Here is a 22,946-nt window from a genome sequence, read left to right as displayed (position 1 = left end):
ACAAAAGTATATTTTGTGTAAAGCAAACATTCCTACTTCCCAGTGATCTCAAACCAGTCATTGTCCTCTTTGCAGAGACCATGAGGAAACCACAGGGAATCTGAGGCAGACGGTGTTGACTGTACAAAAAGCAAACTGAGGGCACGAGGGGATTTGCAATTTGCCCACGGTCACCCAGATGGCTTGCAACCAAGAATTGGGGCTCCTTCTGCCAGCAAAGGCATTGGGCAAGCACAGCTCTTTCTGCCCCTCACCAAACCCTCACGAAGCCTTGCGGGGACGCTAAGACCAAGGCAGTGGGAACCGCTGCCTCGAAGCCAAGCAGCGAGCTTGCAGGAGAGGAGGATGCTAGCGATGCTGCTGGTGGTGAACTAGAAAATGATCGCTCGCCCTGACTGCCAGCCGCGGGTCTGGCTTGCCTCTAAAGGGCTTTACATAAACAGAACGTTTATATAATAGGCCAAAGGCCACACAGTTTGGATTAGGATCCTTTCGCTTGTACTTCGGGAATGACACAACCCAAAATGGCCAGTAATCCATCCACGGACCCATGGATCTGGACTTCTTCCATACACAGAGCACGAGAGGGACGTGCTGTCACAGGACAGATCTTTAAGGGAAAATGGAGACATGCTTAGAAGAATTCCAGCCACAAAGGGAACTTTACAGGAAACTTTTTGAAGATTTTATGTTCTATGTAAATATAAATACATGTGAATATACTGCAGATACAGATAGAAGACAGTAAAAGAAAAGTCGATGTTATTGCTCTGGTTAAGGAATTCAAAATATGTTCTTAAAAAGGGGATAAAAAACAAAACTGCGCTCATCAAATGGGCAGCTGTGTTCACCGAGTTGTGCTCATGGGGGTGACAATGATTTGTGGAACTTCTAGGAACCACAGTTTAGCATAAGATGGAACTTGAGTCTTCATGCATGAAGAAATAAGGATTCTCTGGGAATTTGGGGGAATTACTGACCTTGAGAGAATCACAGCAATTTCAAAGAAATACAAGTTGGCTTTAAAAAACATTAATGTATTTACATAGAAGCAGCAAACATGGTGGTAAAACATTCACCAGTCATCCCACCTGAGGATGAACCCATTCTACCTCATACGAACCCCAGCTCTCCCAGGGGCTAGCTGTGTGACCTTGGGTAAGTTACTTAACCTCTCTGTGCCTCAGTTTGTTCGCCTGTATGAATGGGAGAAAATAACAGTTCCTACATCACAATTGTAACATGAAATGTACAGAGGCTAGGATCTGACACTTGAGAAGTGATTCTTTGGTGACTTCAAAAGGCACTTTGCAAATGATCACGGAGTATGAAAGTAATAATCTCATGGTAGAAGATATAGAAAAGGCATGAATGAATAAGGAAAATAAAAAATAAGGTGTGATATCACCTCCATTTTGATACAATGTCAACATCTGGGGGAGTATGCTTAAGGAAAGTGATTTTCTTTTTCTTTTTCTTTTATGTTTTTTATTTATTTTTGAGACACAGAGAGAGACAGCAAGAACAGGGGAGGGTCAGAGAGAGAGGGAAACACAGAATCTGAAGCAGGCTCCAGGCTCTGAGCTAGCTGTCAGCATAGAACCTGACGTGGGGCTTGAACTCACGAACCATGAGATCATGACCTGAGCCTAAGTCGGATGCGTAACCAACTGAGCCACCCCAGCGCCCCAGTTAAGTGATTTTCTTAAGCAAAACTAGAATCATGATTATTTAGGAACTTTTCAAAATTACTTTCTAAAATTAAAAACACATTTTTAAGAGAGTTTTCCAACTGAATTTCTATTCTCAGGTTCAAATAAACAAACAGTACCGGGGACCAAACACCCCGAATAGTGCCACTCGAACTCTAGGGATGTCTGAAAAAGCTTTCAACCAAAGACTTTAAACAGCAAATGCATATGACTAATTTTTTTCGCTGTGCTCAGTAACTATAGCAGTTAGTAACATCTAGGGTTAACAGAATGTTTCAACGTTTTTGCCCCCAAAGCACGTGACTACAGAGTAACTTGTGACTCGACTTTACAGAGCCAAAAAGCAGAGTCTGTGTCTCTGCAAAGAACAAACCAACTTGAGTTTTGTGGAAGTTAAATTGCTAACATCATACGGAGTGAATGTGAAATAAAACAAAAATCAAAAAATTTCAGCCTGTGCTGCATCTTAAAAATGATGAGGACGAAATCCTAAATTGGACCCTAAACAGATTAAAGTTAAGCTTCAATAGTCTTTGCTGGCTCCTCCCTCCCTCCCATCACTACCACGCACTAGCTACATTTTCCAGTCAAGTTGCTTCATGGTAAAACACTTTCTCATGAGACTGCCTGTGGTCGGGGCTGAACATGGGGCAGGAAAAATGCTGCTCGTGACATCTACATCATACCCATTCAGGTCTAGCCTGACCATTAAGTATAGACACACCCGGAAACTGTAAACGGTTTTAACAAGAGGACATTTTCCCACCTCAAAAGTGGGATGATCTTTGCAGCCTACCTGTGTCCCAAGGGTGTTCTGAGTATTAACGAGTGAGCATTAGTCAGGCACTTTGATTTCACAGACAAAGGGCTCTGTACGAGTACAAAGTATGATTCTCCAACCTACCTACCTTCTGGAGAGTCACCCAGGAGGACAACAGAGGAAGCAGAAAGGCCTCCCATGGCTGCCCTCTCTGGAGCAGAGCCACCTCCCAGGGACACACAGGCAGGGCCAGACTTGGGGGGGGGGGGCGTGCTGGGAGTGTTTGCTGCATTGTTCCCTTATATAGTCAATGGAGAGGGAATCCTTCTGCCTCCAATTCACATTCCAAAAACAGTATAGGAAACGAAGCAGATTCTCAACTGTGATTTACAGGGCTTGATGCGACCGGGCTGGGCACCGTGCTAGGATCATGCCCATCACTTTTCCTGGATGCGGATCAACGAGGAAGCCCCTGCAGAAAATCCTTTAGTTATTACAAACGTGCTGGGGTGTGCATGGACATCGGCGCATGCTGAAGGAGAGAAGGCGTCTACAGACGGTGGTGTGGAGCCCACCTGAGAATTACAACAACAACAACATTCTATTTGTGGCGTGCTTGTTTCAGAAATCTGCATTTAATGTAGATTTGAGCTTTTCCCTCGGTCTCTGGAGGCCTCGATGTGAGATAACAATCCTGGAGATCATTGCACGCATTACATAATATTGTAGGCTGGAAGGTGTTTTTGAGGGACAGAGATGTACACGTCATTATTTGCATTATGGTATCTGCCTATCACCTTTAAAGAGAGGAGCAGAAGGTGGTCTCCAGTAAATTACGCTGTCCACCAGTCACAGAAACTCTGGTACGCTTTCTTTTAACTGAGCTGTTCATGTGTAGATCTAAAGTCATGACAGAGCCTTCCACAAAAGTGCAGGAGCTACTGATCTGACCCAATGGTGTTACTGTTTCAAACACACACACACACACACACACACACACACACACACACACATCACTTAACAGTAGAGCTACTGAGGCAGGCATAACTAAGTAAAGCATCTAGAAAAGCCTAACTGCTGAACAACTAATCCTGGGAAATCCTGTACCATAAAACCAGACACCGCAATAGATTAATTCTCAGTAAAAAGCCTGGCAAATTCTCAGAAGTCAAAAAAGCTCCTGAGTCTTAAGGGTTAACTCCCTTGCCTTTTTAAAAAAATGACACATATAACTTCCTTTTATCATAAAACAATGCATTTATTATTTTCTGTATATCTGTTAAAGGGCATGGCTTTCTGAGTGGAAAACAAAACAGAACTTGGTCACATGTTTATTTGCTTCAGCTACTCCCTTCCCCTTCTGATAAATAATCAAACATGCCATCCAGAAAAAACAAAACCAGCGAGCTGGGAAATTTGATGGTCATCAAATAGACTGAGATACCAAGAAAAGCGGCCCACTGTTCCCACACTGCGTTTTCGGCCCCCACACCTACACTAACATCTGAGTAAATACCTTCAGTCACTCTTTCCATTTTCCCTGCAATTACTCCTACTGTTAAACAAATTGTCCTTAAGGCAGTCGCAAACCCAATTTTTTTCTTGCAAAGTAGAACAACTTCTGAACATAAAAAAAAAAAAAAAACCACGCAGCCTAGCAAATAGCCATACATCCACATGCGCACTTATTTAATTTCTTTAAATATTTCTTCCATCAGAGGTTCAGACAGCTAGAGAGCTCATTTCTTTCTTCTACAGATGCTGTTTGAGACAATAAAATTTAAGGATATTTAGTCTGGGGACTAACAAACAAGGTTTGGAGTAATAACAATTCCCTTAAGATCAAAAGAGCTAATCTTCCATTTCCTGTCTATTCCCTGACCAGTACAGAGTTAAAGAAAAAAAATTAGCACCTGGCTTACCAATTACAGTGAAGTTGGGGGTCAGGGTTGGGGGAAGGGTGTGGAGGGAGGTGGCTCCGGGAGGGGCAAGGACATCAGACAGGAAAAGGTGGAACCCTTTAAAAAAATGTCAAACCATGTGCTGAGAAACTCACTGTAACAGAAAGGACCAAACAAGCTATCTCACTGCCCTTCCACACAGAGGGAAGGAACAGCCCAGGTCTGAGGGCTTTTCCTGCCGTACTAATTACCCACCATGAGAATTTTGAAAAGAGCTTTTCCAACATCAAAGTTAACAACCATCGCAGAAAGTGAGCCTGGCTTTCTCTTTCCTGTCGCAGTCCAGTCCGCTTAAACAATAGTAATGTGAATAAGATAATGACCATGCTTGTTTCAGCAGCCTGACTTTTATTGGCATGAAATTGGTACAAATATTATCAAGACCAGTTCACCAGCGATGACGGTGTCATGATGCAAACATCACAGGACAATCGTGCATAGGCAGAACGACAAAGGCACTGTCCCTGGACTCTCGTACGCCCTGTGATAACAGGAAGAGAAGGAGGCAACACCAAACAAAGTCACACATCGGCAGCGAGCATTCTCATCTACCGTCAAGCCTGCAAAACTCTCCTGACGACACCCCTTAGCTGCCTGTATCCTGAGACCCATTTGAAAGCAAGAGTGGATTCACAAGGACTTAGAACCAACCACCGGGTTTCTCCAATCTCTAAAAAGAAAACCGCCTTGGATGGAGAGAGAAGGGAGGGGAGGGGGGAGAGAAAGCAGTAAACAAGTTGGAACATCTTATTTTGCCCTTCAGAGAATGTCTGCGCAGGAGCGGATCCCGAGTTTAAAAGTTTAACCCAGCAAAAATGTTCCTTCTTTTTTTTTTTTTTTTTCCTTTCCTTTCTCTGGACACTTACAGAGAAAATGAAGAGTTTGACGGAGTGAGCTCGCACTGGCTGCCTTTGGATTTCCGTCTTCTTGCTGTAGATGGGTTCTGGCTGCGTCTGTGAGCCAGGGGTTGCCGAGTGGTAAAAAAGATGTTTGAATAAACAGGAAGTGCTGTGCGGCTGAAGCACACTTGAGGAGAGAACACACTGGAACGTTGCCCTTTGTAAGCGACCTCGGGGACGCTTTGCCTCTACAGTAGCTGGCTGGGCTCTCGCTAAATGACAAAGAAACCACAAGAATTCCTCAAGTAATTCTTCACTTTCAAAGTTGAAAGATCAGTTGGAGCCTGCAGGTAATTTTCAAAGTTGCATTGAGCACTTAAAGAAATCGCTTCGTGCTACATGTATCTAAGTCACTCCAGGTCTGCAAGCCGTGACAGAGCATCCGAAAAGTGTGCCCCGGCCAGACCAAACCCTGGCCACACAGCTCCCTCTCGCAGACAAAACCACACCGACCGGGTTTTCGGGAAACCTGCTCCTGAGATATTTTTGTGGTGACATTTACATAGGCAGGATGCCTTTAAAAAAATAGGGAAGAAAGAAAGAAAATTCAGATTCTGCAGACTTTAGAGGAATTTGTCACATGTATTTTTAAAGAACATATCGTCCCGCGTTCCGGGATCTGCCCTTGATCTTGTTTCTGCTGTTTCTCCTTCGCATTTTCCTTCCCCGCGATCAACCAAACTACCTGTTTATCTCCAGATGCCTGGCCTGTCCGCTCTAACACTCCTTCACCCGCCCCGAACTAATTATCAAAGTCCTGTCTTCCGTCACCCGAGTAACTTGACAGATACTGTAAAGAAAAGTAAACTGCTAAAGGCAGAACAAGTCAGCTTGAAAAATAAGATGAGGAGCTGAACAGCCATATTCAATAAGAAAAGAGAAGAGGGGGAAGGGGAGGGGGAAGAAAAGGATTCCTTCTGAAAATGTACTGCTGTGGTGGTGATGTTCCCCTGCCACGGAAGCAGCTGATTTGTTATTTAGCACGGAACGCCGGACTGTCTGTCATCCAGGTGCTAATACTTGGCTAAAATAACTCATTGGGAACTGTCAGTGGGATGTTTACATAGGCCCCAATCTTTTCTTCATGGAAGGAAATTTTTTACTGGAATTCATCTTCTTTTGATCTCACATTCAAAGCAACGGCAGCTTGATAGACATTCAAGTCTGAAAGCAAATCCAGACGCTGAAGATAAACCGCCAGAATATGACAGGCAGAAGCATCTAAAGCTTATAAAAATGAAGAGAACAGCATGTCGCCTGAGTATTACAATAGCAGAAATCAAGAGACATATTAGGTGGAACTGATCAGCCACAAAAACAGTTCAAAAGGCAGATCACAGAAACAGAGGACTAGGCTAGGAGAAAAAATAATGGGAAAGATCTGGTTGACTGCCTCACCTCCCTTCTGAGCCCCAGAGTGCTTCCGAGCCTGCCCCTTCACTTTTAGGGAGGGTGGAGTATCCACTTCGAATGTTCCTGTCTAACTCAGCTGGTACGGTGATAAATGTGCTCCAAATGGTTTCTGAGCCACCTATTTCCAACAGGCAGGGGGAAGAGGCAGACCCTTACCTTGCTCAGGGTCCAGCTTGCTGCATATATTAGCATCCCCTACATCTGCTCTGCAGTGCGGTTCAAGAGACACACAGCCTGGGCACCATGCAAGTGGGCAGTCAGGAAGAGCATCTCTCCAGAGAAGGGCTCTAAGTAGTTCGAGACGGGGCTAGAGAGCTCTAAGGAGTCTAGTTCCCTGACATGGCTAGTTACTGAATGAGCACACACACCCTCTAGCCTCAGTTACAAAAATAGATGCATTCAGTCCTATAGATAGAGAAGTGCTCAACATCTACGTGCTTTGAAGCCAAGTAGGGCAATTCCAGAAGGGAATTATCACCAGATCTTTCTTAGAGCAACACGATTACCTCTTTTAAAAATGAGCCTCTCAGGTACACATGAAGAAAAGGTAACTCCCAGCAATTCTGCACTTAGAGCTGTTTGCTACCACGCAAGCAGGGTGGGTGTCAGTGGGCAGCGTCAGGTTAAAGGGAAACAGAATGCTACATTATAACTCGGCCGGTGGTTGGGTCCATTCCTCCATACGCTGCCTGCCCTCCTGGGACTATGGAGCCCCATCTTCCCAGCAGCACCCTTGGGTATTTTAAAGCTGTCCTCTCCCCCCTCCTTTTGTAAAATAAATCAACAGAAAAATGTGGATCTGAAAAATGCACTAACTTATTTAAAAAGATGTAATCAGTTTAAGGGCTTGCCTCATGCAAACAAGATTCTTGGGTAACTTAGCTACAAATGTAAAAAAACAAACAAGCAAACAAAACAAAAACCCTACTGGATTCTACGACTGTTCTTAAAAGTTATCTTTTCTGATGCCTACACAGCTCACTTGTGAAATCTGATTATTGTTCTAGATCCTTGTGTTCAACAATGCCTCTCTCACCCTTAAAAAAAAAAGTCACTTTTCTTAATACTTAACTCTAACAATCTCTGGACTAAATATCCCATGTGGCTGTGGTTACTACATCTAACCAAAACAGGGAGGTTTACCATGAAAAAACAAACCCCAGAAGGTTAATTCCCTTGTACGTTCAAAAACAGCTTCCTCTACAAAGAATGCTGTCACTACCACACTGGGGCAAGGAGCAAGCCTCCACTTCTCATGGTTGATGAAAGTCTTTTTCAAAAATCTTCCATGTATAAAGACCTTCATTAGTATAAGTAATGACTGTTGGGTTTTTTTTTTTGATATATACAACTTTTGATATGTCATTTAAAAACCTCATAATAATATCATTAAAGAGCTATGATTTTTAAAAGAGAAATTGTCTGCTCAGGGCCATGGAATAGTAGCCATGCTCTAGGCTGCCTCCTCTCTCCCTTTCAGACTTCTGGACTTGAATGTCACCATAGACCTTGAATCCTTGAATGTGAAATGGCTTCACGCTAATTGCTCTAATTGCTTGAAGATGTGCAGGCAGGTGAAGCCTGACCCCCGTGGCCATTGTAGGCACCAAGAACAACACTGGACTGTTTACACAGTGGTCTGATTTTAATAGACAGAAGGGCTGCGTTTAAGACAGCAAAAACATAGCGAATAGGTGACCCCTTAATGTAGGCCTCCTTAAAAAAAAGACACACAACAGAATACAATTTCATGTTCTAAAAGGCAGTGTCCTGAATGCCAAGGTTATTTGCTTGACTCTTGCAGTGAGTACACGTTACGTTGCACCTGACATTTACACCCGAAACTCTACCCCGAATACATTTTTTTACCTTAAAACAAAAAAGCACTTTATATGTCAGTCACCTTACAAACAGATTATGACTGTATGGTATTTCCAAGTAAGTGCACTCATTTAAATTTTAAATTGAATATTTTCACTACTGAAACACTCCCTGTCGCTTAAAGGGGAAGGCTTGCATCTCCCTCTTTATTCCTTTGCTTCTTCTGCTCCCCTTCTCTGCCAGTCATGGAATTCCTGACCCTTGTAGAGTCCTTGTTTGCAGTAAAAGTGGAACCCAAACCCTCTCACATTGGTGCAGAAGACAAACATGCATAGTTTCCTTCCTTTGTTGCTGTGTGGGACTGTGGCCCGCTTCACATCTCGGGGGCTAAGGTGGCCAGGGGAGTGGCAGACATAGTTATTCAATGACAGTGGCCATTCTCCCTGGATATTTTAATGAATTGAGATGGACACAGAGGTTTGACGATGGCTCCCCAGAGCCCTCTCTTAACACAGCACAAATGTAACCAAGGCTAGACAGGAAATGTACTACAGCAAGACCAGGATAAAAATACAACAGCACCTACAAGGTGTCATTAGCAAGAGGAAACCAACAAGGGTTGGGGGGAGGCTTAGATTGGTGCTGGTGTGTGTGCGTGTGTAGGTATGTGTGTGTATACACATACACACATGTAATCTTTATAGGAATATTTCATATATAGTCAAAGAAACACTGCTAAGGAAGAAACAGGAATTAAACATTTACTATGGAGACAAAAAAAAAACCAACCCCACCATGAAATAAGGACATTATTTTATGGTTATGCTGGGCAATTAAAAGCAATAGATACACTTTGCAAATGAAGACAGAGAAGCAGGTAACACCCCATACAGCCAGGAGCACCGTCAAACCTGCAAAGTTATGCTGTGTATTACTTCGGATGGTAAAACACGAAGCGCAGAAGAAAAGGGGCAAGAAAGTCCCTTTAGAGTGCTGAAATGCTTTCGGTTATATAAGGTAAGTAATAAATATAGGACCTTGCATTGCCTGGGACTATTTGTTCCCAAACACTGAGAGACAAAATAATGAAACAAAAATAACCGCACAGAACATCCCTGCGAATCACAGCCACTTCACACGGTTTTACGGACACCCGCACCTTGTTCTGAAAGTTACAATCCCCTATTAAGAAGTAATGCCTCCCGCTCTGAAAGCGGTGGGGGGGGGGGAGGAGGGAGGGCGGGAGGGAGGCGAGTGTCCATATATCCACATAAAGATTAAGTATAAACTAGTCCAATCCAGTGAGAGGAACACAGAGGGAAAAGTAAACAGGCCCCCGCTCCCCACCTCCAAAAGAGTTCCCCTTTGAAAGCTCTCTGCAGTGAGTGCCTGGTACCAAGGGCTGCCCTGTTCATTGGAGGGGTCAGCAGAGCTATGCTAAACTGACAGGTTCAGTTTACAGCGGGCCAGAACTTTGTTTGGATATACTGGCCTTGCTCACCGCCAGCTTAACAACAGATGGCTAGAAAACTTTCATTATGCTGCACAGGACTGAACTGCAAACAATCCACAAAACTGTGAAAAGTTTAACTCCCTCTAAGCCGATGTGCCAAATCAGGGCCTGCCCAGAGCCAGGGCGCCCGCTTGGGGCCAAGGGGACCACGCAAGTGATGGATAAAACAAATCGGCACTTGCTAACTGCCCACATCAACTCAACGGACCGTCCAGACAGCAGAAGGGCAGGGACCCTCCCAACTCCTGATTTTAACTGTTCAGAGCCCAGACCTTATAAGGAGTTGTACTGACTGCGCCTTGCCTTCTTTTTCATTTTCCCAAAATACACTGTCAGACTTCCCCTCCCTTTGGAGAAAGAAAATCTCCCTTCAGACAATTCCCAAGCTCCATTCCGGTCACCCCTCCCTCTGGAAATTGGGCGGACAAGACCCAACAGTCTCACCCTAACACCTAGATTTAAATATGATTTGTCCAAATCTGTATATAATTTAAATATTCATTAAATCGATTCAGTCGCACGAACCCTAATATCTCCTAATGCTCTGAGACAGGTTATAAATGCACCTTCAAAGGTTTAATTCAATTGGCAATCTGAGAGGTCTTATCACTAGAAATGTGTTATTTTCATATTATTCGAGAAATGAACAAATGTGCTTTCCACAAATGTGTTTTAGAAGCTACCCTTTCCTGTTATTGAAAGAAAATTGTGTTTATTACTCCTTTAGCATAGTGTAAACTCATAAACGTCAACAGAGAGTACAAGCAAAACTGTCAACTAAATATTGTTTCCTTCATGAGCTGTTCTTCCAAGTCAATTACGCCTTTCAACTTCTGGGGCATTGTATGATAAACTGGCAGTAAAAATCATTCACATTAATATACCATGGTGCCTTGCCTGCAAAAGGTAATTAAAGAAGTAAATGACTCATAAGAATAGACATATTAGCTGCAAAATGAAAGGCAACTGAGCTGCCACATAAAAATATGTACCATTAAGATACTGCATTTTCATATTCCTGTAATCAGCTTCAGTAGACTAATGCTTATTTAATCCAGTTCTGTGCTAAGTCCATCAACAACTGTTTTTTGCTGTTTTCTCCTTGACTGAACATTATGAGAGCAGGTTGGGAATAAATACTGCAGTGAGATTTTTGCATACTCAATTGAAGAACAGGTTTTTACATTTTAAAGTCTATTTTTTTTCTCTTTCTCTGAGAAATGCAACATAAAAAAATTACTGGTGGGGGAAAATACATATATACATACACACACACACATATATATGTATGTATGTATATATATATATATATATATGTTTCCGTGTTCACCTCTTCTGACCCACGCCAGCGCCAGCACAGGGGAAAGGGTGCCAGGCTTTCACCTGCTACCTTTATGAAGCACTCCCTTTTGTTAATAATGTTTTCCATTAGCACTAGTGGGGAGTAAGGAAATGTATCCTTTGGCAGGACAGAAAGAGAAAGCAAGAAAGGAGGAAGGAGTTGACAGGTGGCATGGCAGGGGAGGACCACAGACTAGCCTAGTGGCCCCTGAGTTCGTGTCCTTCCAGAGGGTGGGTCCAACTGAACAGAACCTTCCCAAAGAAAAGTGGATGGACCCTCAAATGAACTGCTCCACTTTCCATTCTCTGGCTTTCAAATGGACACGGTACTTTATTCTTCCTATCCCTTATTTCAGCATTCCCCCACAAGCCCAGACAAGCCACAGTAAGGCACAGCCCGTGCAGTGTGAAACCGTCACTGAGGCGGCATCCCCTTCCCTGCTCCTGGGACCTCCACCCTGACCAGTGACAGGAGTCCACCGTTTGCACTATTAAGATGTTCTGGGAACACATTTGGAGGCAGGGAGCTTTCCTGGAGGAGAAATGCCTGTTCTTGTTGTGGAAATTAGGGCTCTTTGTTGATGACTGATGTGGGCCTAAGGCTTTGCCAATTCAGTTTGGGAGTTTTAGATTTCAAACCTCTTGCAATTCCTCCGATGTTTCGAAGCCAGCAATGAAAATTAGCCTATAAAACATAACAGTCTTCTATCACATTCGCCAGCAATTCACTCACTTTCGATAACGTATAAATGCATCTAGATGGGGTCCACTAACATCAAACAAACAAACCAAAAACCAAAAACCGAAACCCAAGAGATTCCTGACACATTTTTGTCTTAAGGTGACATAGGCTTTTGACAGAGGCAAAGGTCTAGATTTCTATACAAGTGGTCCCTTCTCCCCTTTCCTCCTCCTGTGAGAACAGAAGCAATCTCCTTGGCTTTCAAACTAATGAGCAGCCAGCCAGGCCTCAGGGACAGCCCGGGATGTGAGGACAGCCCTACAAGGACCCTTTGCTGTTTATTTATCTCTTAACAGTTCTGAGAACCGCCCCAGAGCCTCCCAGATTTAGGCTTGGTCTTCCCTGCCACGTATTATTGCCTCAACGTTCAAGCAGACACCGCTTGGAACCACAATTAATGAGCTCTAGTCCTTTTTCTAATTAAGGAACAAAGGTTCCTGTGTGCACAGTATGGTGACGCTGTCTGCAGAACACACGTGGAAAGAGAAGTGAATGCTTCTAATTGCTTCAAAATGGGATTTTTAATATTTGGGAACATAATGGGATCCGGGAAATAAGAGCATTTCCAACATCCTTTACAAATAAGGCTTTACAAAATATTGTTAGCTGTGAATAATACATCATTATCAAAAATGGAAAGTTATGAATGCCGCGCATGTAACCTTTGTATTCACATGAATTAACCTATATGTATGAATACAATGATACATGAATTCGTTCTTGAAAATACATTTTAAAAAAAAAGAAAGAAAAAGCCCTCCTTAAAAAAAAAGCAGGAAGGCAGCTACTCTGAGCCTGATATTCCTCAGACCTTAGCAGATTAGGATTCAAACGTGTAATTAAGAAAGATAACCCCAGTTTTTATAGTAATTAGGGGCTGTGGGAAATAGGATACTATCTCTCAAAAGTGTTACAAATGTACCACACTTCTAAATAACCTGCAATGCTTGGAAAGTCTACTCACTACCAAGGGCAAAGCTACTATGCAGGGAGGAAACAGTAAATGACAGACTGGCGTTCAAGTCCATTAGCTGCTATGTGATAGGAGCACATTCACTGCACACGATCTGTGAAAAATCTTAGATCTCTTTAAATCTTTGAATTGGATTACTGCATTAATTCTTAGGAACTGCAATCCTTCAACCAAGTCAAATTACCCTCATTAACGGTGGAAAAACTGCCTCTGCAATAAGTTTCAAAAAAAAGATATTTATTACCTATAATCACTTTCACATACTTCACCTAGAAATATGATGAACTGATGCCTACAACTTCGACCACAACGGCATCTTGATTTTGCATGTTGATTTGAGTTAAAATAAAACTGAAAACATTTGCATGGTGTTTAAAATTTTTTTTTCTCATCTACACGGCATGGCCTTTTATTATACAGCCCTCTGATAAGAAGTGAACAGCCCCATTTTACAGAAGGAATGGGGAGCATAAGACAGAGATATTGTATCACTGTCCAAATTCTTCCAGCTAATTAGGGGCAGGGTCTCCTGGCCCTGCGTTCTGGATGCACACTGTAGAAACGGATTCAGAAATACAGTTTTCTGACGCTTCTGTCATGCAATGCACCAGCTTCTCTAAATCACACTCAATATAGGAAAGGCAGGCAAAATAAGTGCAAAGATCAGAATGCAGCTTTGAGGGTACAAATGTTCCCCTTAATAAATATAGCAGAAGCTGCCTCGATTCTTCCCTCCCCACATCTGCTGTTGCTGCTTAACCTGCCTTCAGAATCATCAAATACATTCTTTTCCGGTGACAGAAGACGAAGAAATGTAAATTGATCTACTCTGCCCCTGTTGTTCTCTAAAATCGTCTCATCCAAAATGCGATAGCTTGGCCAATTCCGAACAACTTAGGGCAGTTTATGGCAAAAGAGCTCCTCGAGGCCCACCGGCTCCAGGGATGTGAGTGCTCCGGTGCTAGGCTGCCCTAGCACGAACCACACGGCCGGCCGGGCAGGCAGTCCTCGCCACCAAGAAGGCGTGGGGGGGCGGGGCGGGGGGGCGAGCAGGGAGTCCTGTGTTATGGAAAGAAACAAACTGTAGATCATGTGTTAAGGAATAAGGAAAGGTAAATAGGAAGAAGTTGTTTTCTGGAACTTGAGCGCAACCAACACTTCTAAACAACTATAATAAAATGCTAACTGGAGTTCATAATAAAAACCCGGAAGCACTACAAGGCTCAGAAGTGCCTTCACAGTCATCAGGGAAAAAAAAAGATACACTGTGCTCTGGATAGTTGCATGTGCCATCTATAATCTCTAGATTTGAAACTAGGTAGTCTTTATTTAGCATAATGATGATAAAAATCAATTAAACCGAATATTATCTCTGATTATCCTATGATCTACTATAACCTTTGATTTCCAAAAACCAATTGTTGTGAAGACGAACATTTCAATTCCAGATTTGCAGAGCGATGCTAGTCTGGTAATAATTGAAATGGCATTTGTCCATCTCAGTCGGGAGCAGGCATTTGCCTTCACTGCCCCTCCATCCTTCTAATGACCTTGCGAGGTGGGAGTGACTGTACCCATTTTATGGAGGAGGAAAACAAGGCTCAGGGACACTGATTCACTTGCCCAAGGAGAGACACTTTCTCAAGTGAGTGTATGACTGCTTAGGGGTGAAGGTTAAGCTCAGGAGAAGTCAGGGAAAGGAGGTGGTTGGAGGAGGGCTAGGGGACAAGGGGCCCCTATCTTGGGGCAATAAGAATTTGCAGGAAGCCATGATCCAAACGTCAGATGGTCCATGACCTAAAAACTCACCACCCACCCCTTACCCAGGGCCACCGGATGCTTCAAAAAAGAATACGGATACTGTTTCTCTTTAGCCATACTATTTGTAGTCTCCTCTCTTTCTTTCAAGAGCTTTATGGCTGTCAATCAGGCCCTTTTCAAACAATAAATACTTTACCAGTGACTTCATGATTGACTTGGTTCACTACTCTAGCAACCTCTCAATATGAATGTTAAAGTTACCTTTCTCCAAGTACCAGGCCACGCCTTCTATTTACACATCAAATAAACCTAATTTTTGATACATGCTCTGTACCAAGCACACTCTAGACACGGGCCTATGAAGGTGCCCCTTCCAGGAGCTTAGCGTCGAATAGAAATTAGAGATAAGACACTGGCAACCCACAAATCCAGAAATAGAAAGCCACAACAGGGGTGCCTCTGACATCGTCTCAGGTCATGATCTCGTGGTTCCTGAGTTTGAGCCCCTTGTTGGGCTCTGTGCTGACAGCCCTGAGCCTGAAGCCTGCTTTGGATTCTGTGTTTCCCTCTCTCTCTGTCCCTCCTCTGCTTGCATGTGCTCCCTCGGCACAAAATAAATAAATAATTTTTTTAAAAAAGCCCCAACAGAGAAATGCTTAATAAAAGCACAGCTTCATGTACTTGTCTTTTCTAGCCTACTCTAGATAATACCATTAAGATTGTCCATGAGGAGGTGATATTTAAGATGAGACTTCCAAGAAGAGAAGGCATCCAACAGCCAAGGAGCTGCGAGAGGAAGTTCAAGGAGATGGACCACCAGGGCAGAAAAATTATAGGTTGAAGCATGCTAAAAGATGAACTTATGAATAGTTGGTGATATACAACTGTGCTTATAATGAACTGTGTTCAATAATTCTGTCTGTTCAGTCCTTTTGAAAAAGACTCTTTCCCTTTTTCAATCCTTTTAAGGCAAAAGATGTATACAGATTGCAAATATGCTTTCAATCAAATGGCCTGAAACATAAAATGCACTGTAGTGGCAAAAAACTCGAAAAGCATAGAGGAATTTACGTACTTTCTACAGAAAAATAAATACCTTAGACTTGGCCCCTGTTTCTTTTTAAATGCTGCAATGCTTTGGTGGCAGGCAGAATGTTAAGATGATATCCTACATCCCTACCCCTCATTCCAGATACTCCATCAAACTGTAGTCAAGATGTTGATTCGCAGGATTATACAGCTGTAATTAAGGTCTCAAATCAGCTGACCTTAGAATAGGGGGATAATCTAAACAGGTCTGAAAAAAAATCACAGGGGTTTACATTTTGGAGTGGATACTGGCATTTAGCAATCAGAGATGGAGAAAGTGAGAGTCTCGAAGCACAAGAAAGTTCTGAGGCACCACCTCTGGCATCAGGTGGCGGAGGCCACCTGGTAATAAATATGGGCAGCTTCTAGAAGCTGAGAGTGGCCTCTGGCTGATGGCGAGCAAGGAAATGAGGACCTCAGTCCTACAACCACCAGGAACCGAATTCTACCAAACCCCAATGAACTTATAGGAAGATTCTTCCCCAGAGACTCCGGACAAGAATTCCATCTAGGTAACACTTTTGACAGTCTGAACATTCTGGAACTCAGGACAGGGAACCCAGGAGCTCTAAGCCTAGATTTCTGACCAATAGCTAACAGGTGTTTGAGCTGCTAAGTTTATGGCGATTTGTTACATGACAAAAGAAAAGTAACACATGTGGAAAAAAGATAAAATCACATTGCCTGTGTCTAAAGTTTATGGAAGAACTTACTGGGAGAGAGGTGTGGGGAAGGGAAGGGAAAAGACTGAGCATGCATTCTAGTTCCCCAGGGACCAATGTGGTAAACTAGTACATGCCACTCAACTCTCTCTGGCCTCATTTCCTCAGCATAAGGAGAGATAACAGTGAAGAGTGGTAAGGGGCATCCTAGGAGAATATAAAGGCAACAACACTTTGGAAGTCATAAAACACAATCTAGTTTTGATTGCATGTATGACTTCTTGGCAGAGCCATTTTGATTTCAGATTTTTTGCTTCCTTTTTTCAGTTTTTCCCATTATCTGTGCAAATGCTGATCAAGACACAAATATGGAGTCATCGTTGGCTATAAGAGAAAAGGTGGATCTTAAACTATTCTCGAATTTCTTGGCGCTCAAGGCAAAGGATTAACGATGTCTTCCAGGTGAAAGGTGCCCAAGTCAGCACGTGTCTTCGGCACGGAAAACCATGGCTCCCATCTTTCTGCCAGCATATGACCCATGGCCATTTGGAAGGTAGAGCCAGATGGCCTGGGTTCAAATCCTAACTCTACTCTCGACATTGACTTAACCACTCTGCTGTTTTTTCAGTGTAAAGAAGAAAAATGGCTGCTCCACTCCTAGTGTCACTGTGAGAGTGAATTACATACAGAAAGTGCTTTGAAGCCAGAGTCTGGTCCTGAGTAAGGACATAGAACAGTTGTTCTTGTTATTACTATTGTAACTACTACTATACTATGACGATGACTACTACTACTACTGCTAGATTCCAAAATAGGACCTGATTTTTTTTTTCCAGAAAAATCTGTTTTCTCCCTCAGGGGATTTGGAAGAATTTGGAAGATGGGGCTGAGTAAATATGTAAAAAATATATCCATAGTAAGGATTTTACCATGAGTCCCTTACTATGAATGTCACAGGACACTAGAAAACCCATCTAAACTCTGAAGAAAAAAACAAGAAAACCCATCCACAGTCATGATTTTGCTGCATTATTTTGTTTGTTCAAAGGAAAAAAAAAAAGACTATCAAGGACTTTAAAACCATGATTTATTGCTTTTTAACAGTTTTGTGGAAGCCAGAAAAGAGGGTTCCCCTGCTAAAAGGGCAAGGGCGGGGGTGTAAGGAATTTCAGCCAGGAGGTCAGAGACCAGAGCAGCCAGGAAAAGAAGTCAGCAGCATGGCAAAATGAAGGCTGGCTCCCAGGGCAAGGCGCCCGGCTTCCTACTCCTCCTCACCTCCTCACTTACTCAACTCATGGCCTTCCCATCAGGGCCGGGAAGTGAGCGGTGAAGTCTGCTCTCCGGACCTTACGAGGCAGTGGGCTAGGCAGCCCAATAAGCAGGCATTTGGAGCAGTGCATGGAGCACCAGTGTGGAGGGTGTCAATGTCCAAGGTTGGGACGCAGAGGCAGCTAACCCAGGGCAGGCGCCAGCATCTCAATACCTGAGCAGTGGGGACGCCTATCGGTCAGAAGGTGTGGGTGCCCAGAAAAGTGGGGGAGAAGACAGGGATTCTGGGCAGAGAGATGAGTGTGCCTATCCACAGAAATAGAAACATGAGCATGCAGTGTTTGTTCAGAACCTCCCAGGAGGGGCCAGAATGCCAAGAAGAAGGTGGACGAACCACAAGAGAGAGACTGTGATTTGCTGATCTTGCAGAACTTTGGAGTTAGGGTTTATTATTACTATTTTTTAATTTGCCAAGGTGTAAAATCGACTCTTCAGGTATGAAGAACTATGAATTTTATCACAAGTATAGATTCACATAACCCCCACCACAATCAGGATACGGAATTGCTCCAGGAGCCCCCAAACTCCCTTCAACTATTCCCTCATAGTCACGCCCCCTCCGCCAGCGCTAATTCCTGGCAAACACCATCTACTCTCCATCGCTGTAGTGGTGTCTTTTCAAGAGTGCCACACTAATGAAATCATACAGGATGTAACCTTTGGAGACTGGCTTCTTTTACTCAATAAATACCTCTGAGGTTCCTCGAATCTGCTGGGCAAACAGAGAGTTCACCACTTATTGTTGCTGAGTATTAGCCCACTGTATGGAGGTACTATCATATGTTTATCTATTCACTCACTGAAAACATTTGGGTTTTTCAGTGAGTGAATGGAGCATGGGGCTCTTATACATAAAGCTTCTATGAACATTCATAAGTAGGTGTTTCTGTACATATGTCTTCTTTTCTCTAGGATAAACGCCCAGGAGTGTGAGTGCTGGGTCACATAGTGTGTGTGTGTTTTCAGGAGCTGACCAGCTGGTTTTCAGGATGACTATCCCATTTTGCATTCCCATCAGCAAAGCATGCAAGTTAGCGTGTTCCTTGTTTTTGTCAGCACTTGGTACTGTCAGCATTTTTTTTCCTTTTAGCCATTGTCACAGGTGGTTAAAAGTTGCCTCTCCCTCTTTTCTAAAGATGTGGAACAACTTTCCGTGCCCTCAGTTTATCCATTTTGGTGACATTTCTGTTCATCTTTTGCCCATTTTTAAATTGTTTTTCTTCTTACGGTAGAGTTTTGAGCATTCTTTTCTATTTTTTTAGTTTTTGGTTTATTTATTTTTGAGACAGAGAAAGACAGAGCACAGGTGGGGAAGGGGCCAAGAAAGAGAGGGAGACAAAGAATCTGAAACAGGCTCTGGGTTCTGAGCTGACAGCACAGAACCCGATGAGGGGCTCGAACCTACGGATGGTGAGATCATGGCCTGAGCCAAAGTTGGGCACTTAGCCAACTGAGCCACCCATGCGCCCCTGAGCATTCTTTAGACATTCTAGATAGAAGCCCTTGGTTGGAGATGTGATTTTCATTCTCCTAGCTGTTGTCTTTTTTATACATGCAACTTAGCAAGTCCCCTGACACTGTGTTAGGGAGGACAAACAGGAAGGATTTTTGGGTGGGAGCAACTTACTAAGAAATGAAAAATGTGACCTGGAAGCCATGGATGGGCCCTATGTCTTCAGCACACAAGACACAGGCAGGAGCTTGTGTGAGGCAGTCCATTCGGGGTGATGCTTCCAATGCCGTGACTAATGACGCCCACGTAAAGGTGATGTCTTCCCGTCCTCTGTTTTTAGTGCCACTGAACCATCCCAGGTAATAAATCAAAGAAGCCAGGGTGGCTATTTGTATGGTGAGATAAGGGAAATTAATTTCAATGCCCAAACATGGACCTCCTTATATTAAAAAATGACTTGGCAATCCTAGTCCTTTTCATGAAAATGTCTGGGAAAACCAACACTTGGAAAATACACACACACACACACACACACACACACACACACACGCAGGGTGGGTTCACTCTCTGTATTTTCAAGGGAAATACTGTTGTCTTCTGAGATTGGAAAGTCAAGGGGAAGAATCGTTTCAAAAATAATGAGCAAAAAATAACGCACTGATGGAGCAAAAAAAAATTCATGGACTTCAAGAAAGGGAGGATTATAATAATAAATTGCATGTAGTCAAATTCTTTCAGTTCTTAAAAAGAATCCCTTTACTGTGCTTTGCAAACTACTCTAATTGTCTCATTTTCATGAACACTTAGAAGCTTTGAGTTTAAAATGCATAAAAATATAAATACAAGGACTGTGAACAACAGCATACTTAACAATAGTGCGATTTCCAGGCGGAAACATGGCTGGAACACAGTGTTGATACCTTGGCTGGAATACGAAGGGGAAGACAAAGTGCAAGAAAAGCCCGGAGATTTCTCTGAGCTCCCCAGGGGCCTCGCCATCTCCCCCCACCCCGGCCCCCACCTCAAGTGCAGTGCGGGAACAATGTGAAGTCATCCATCACCAGTGAGCACGACTCTACACACAGGTGCCAAACAGGCAAGGTTGCTACCTGTCCAACTTTCCTTTGAATAGTCCCCGCACAAAGTCCCTCTCTGCTCCAGGTTCAAAGTAGCATTTAATCTGGGCGCCTGAATTACCCACCATTTCAGCAGCAGCAGCAAATGTGCTCTACCAACTTGGAGTCTCTTTCCAAGCTCTACCTTGGAAATCTGAACCTCAGATCTACTAACCAAATTCTGGCTTTACTCTAAGCAGGGATGGTTTTTCTCTCTTTGGTTCTCTTCTTGCCCCTCCCCCCATCTCTTCTCTGCAGATGAGCTGGAGGCAGGTCTTGGAAATGCACATCGGATCAGGCCACTGCGCTGGCTTCTCGATGCACTTAGTGGGAACATTGCCTACTACTCCTATTCATCTCGGTATACCTTAGGGGCTAAATAAATGTGTTAGTTAAGCAAAGGAATGAATAAGTGACTGGGCCCAAGTAGGAAGGTTCCTTTAAGTTACTAGGTTTACTTGCATTTATTTAAAAAGTACTTTTAAGAGAAAAACAGAAATGTCATTTCAGAGGGAGCAGTGAGTTATCTGAGTATATAATCACAAGAAGTTTAAAAACTATCAATAACTGATAAATAAAACCATATTAAAATTTGATATGGTGGGGCGCCTGGGTGGATCAGTTGGTTAAGCATCTGACTTTGGCTCAGGTCACATCTAATGGTTCAGGAGGGGGAGCCCCTCACTGGGCTCTGTGCTGACAGCTCAGAGCCTGAAGCCTGCTTGGGATTCTGTATCTCCCTCTCTCTGCTCCTCCCTCACTCACACTCTGTCTGTCTGTCTGTCTGTCTGTCTCTCTCTCTCTCTCAAAAATAAACAAACATCAAAAATTTCTTTTTAAAAATTGAATATGGTTAAAAGAGTAGAGGAAATTCAAAATATCAAATATTGCACAAACACTTGTATAACATCAACCTAAGAAAAAGGTCTAATTCTTCTAATAGTACATAAGAATCTCTTAGGGGTACCTGGGTGGCTCAGTTGGTTGAACGTCTGACTTCAGCTCAGGGCACAATCTCATGGTTCATGAGTTCAAGCCCTGCATGGTGCTCTTCGCTCTCAGCCCAGAACCCACTTGGGATCCTCTGGCTCCCTCCCTCCTCAAAAATAAATAAACATTAAATAAATAATCTCTTATAAATCAATAAGGACATAAACAAATCCAACAAAAATTAGGGAAATAATGTGAAAGAAAATACAGATGCTTCTTAAATAATTTTTTTTTATATAAAAAGGGTGCTAACCTCACTCTTGGGGAAAACTTATATTTATTTCATTTATTTGGGCTTTTCCCCCGCATTTACTTCTGAACCACATGCTCTTGGATAAGCATAAAGCCTGGGACTCCAGAGAAAAACTGAAAAATGCTCTGGAAAAACAATTTAGATGCAGTGCTGTCTTCCTTCAGCCAACATATATTTACTGCCTACGCAACAAGGAGCACAAGTCTCCATTCTCTCATCTGTGAAATGGGAACAGTCATAGCACTGACCTCACATAGGTCAATTTGGAAAGAATACATGTGAAGAGCCGGACATCACTTAACCCGAGCTGCTGAGTCTCATGTCAGATACCAAGCTACGGTGGCAGAATCCTGCACTGGCCAGTGTGCAGGGGCGCAGGGGTGTGTCAACAGCCAGAACTGAAAGAAGAAGTGGGGACATTCACAGTACAGGCAGTAAAGATAAGTCCCTGAGACAGTTTAAAAGGGAGGCAAGATCATTTCCAGCTCAACTGTCTGAGATTTCCTGGAGGAAACGGTGTTTAAACCGCACCTTGCAGGGGAGAGACAATCTGGATATGCCTCAGACACATCTGCTTTTACAGTTTATCAATATGGTTAATCAACATTTATTAGGCCAGGTTCCTTGTCAAGCACTCAAGATGACAGAGGTGAGAAGAGAAACAGCCTCTGACACTGCGGAATTGAGAGTTTAATAAACAGGAGAACTGAAATATGCTTATAAAGCAAAGTAATAATGGGGCGCCCGGGCGGCTCAGTTAGTTAAGTGTCTGACTTCGGCTCAGGTCATGACCTCATGGTTGGTTCATGGATTCAAACCCCGCGGCGGGCTCTGTGCTGGCAGCCCAGAGACTGGAGCCTGCTTTGGGTTTTATGTCTCCCTCTCCCTCTGCCCCCTGCCCCACTCAAACTCTGTCTGTTTCTCTCTCTCTCTCTCTCTCTCTCTCTCTCTCTCTCTCTCAATAGTAAATGAACATTAAAAAAAATTTTTTTAAAGCAAAGCAATAATGAACCTAAAATGCAGGAGGAGGATTTGCCACCTTGTCTAGGCTACAGAAGAAAATCTAAATTATAAGTGTTATTAGAAATGGGCCAATTCTTGTATTGACTGGGTCTGAGGGTATTGAGAAATGCTTATTATATTTTCTATTGTGACTTAC

At 43.2% G+C, this 22,946-nt stretch overlaps 1 protein-coding gene across 8 annotated transcripts in view; it reads right to left on the bottom strand.

The window, feature by feature from the left end:
- The window catches only part of FOXP1 (forkhead box P1), a 383,317-nt gene that overhangs the window by 169,080 nt on the left and 191,291 nt on the right, over positions 1 to 22,946 (bottom strand). Inside the window, exon 1 of one of the 8 annotated variants that reach the window (XM_029918736.1) lies at positions 6,902 to 6,952. The exons of 6 other annotated variants lie outside the window; for them this stretch is intronic. In XM_029918736.1, the coding sequence (XP_029774596.1) occupies positions 6,902 to 6,937 (36 nt within the window). In that variant the 5' untranslated portion in view covers positions 6,938 to 6,952. Of the gene's footprint in view, positions 1 to 5,299; positions 5,418 to 6,901; positions 6,953 to 22,946 lie in introns of those variants that run through there. One more of the 8 variants, XM_029918738.1, reaches the window with a different exon arrangement.

This window comes from Suricata suricatta, chromosome 12 (assembly GCF_006229205.1).
Source record: "Suricata suricatta isolate VVHF042 chromosome 12, meerkat_22Aug2017_6uvM2_HiC, whole genome shotgun sequence".
NCBI classification, from domain to species: Eukaryota; Metazoa; Chordata; class Mammalia; order Carnivora; family Herpestidae; genus Suricata; species Suricata suricatta.
Note: the sequence above shows the minus strand (reverse complement) of the source record. Positions and strands in the feature narration are given on the sequence as shown.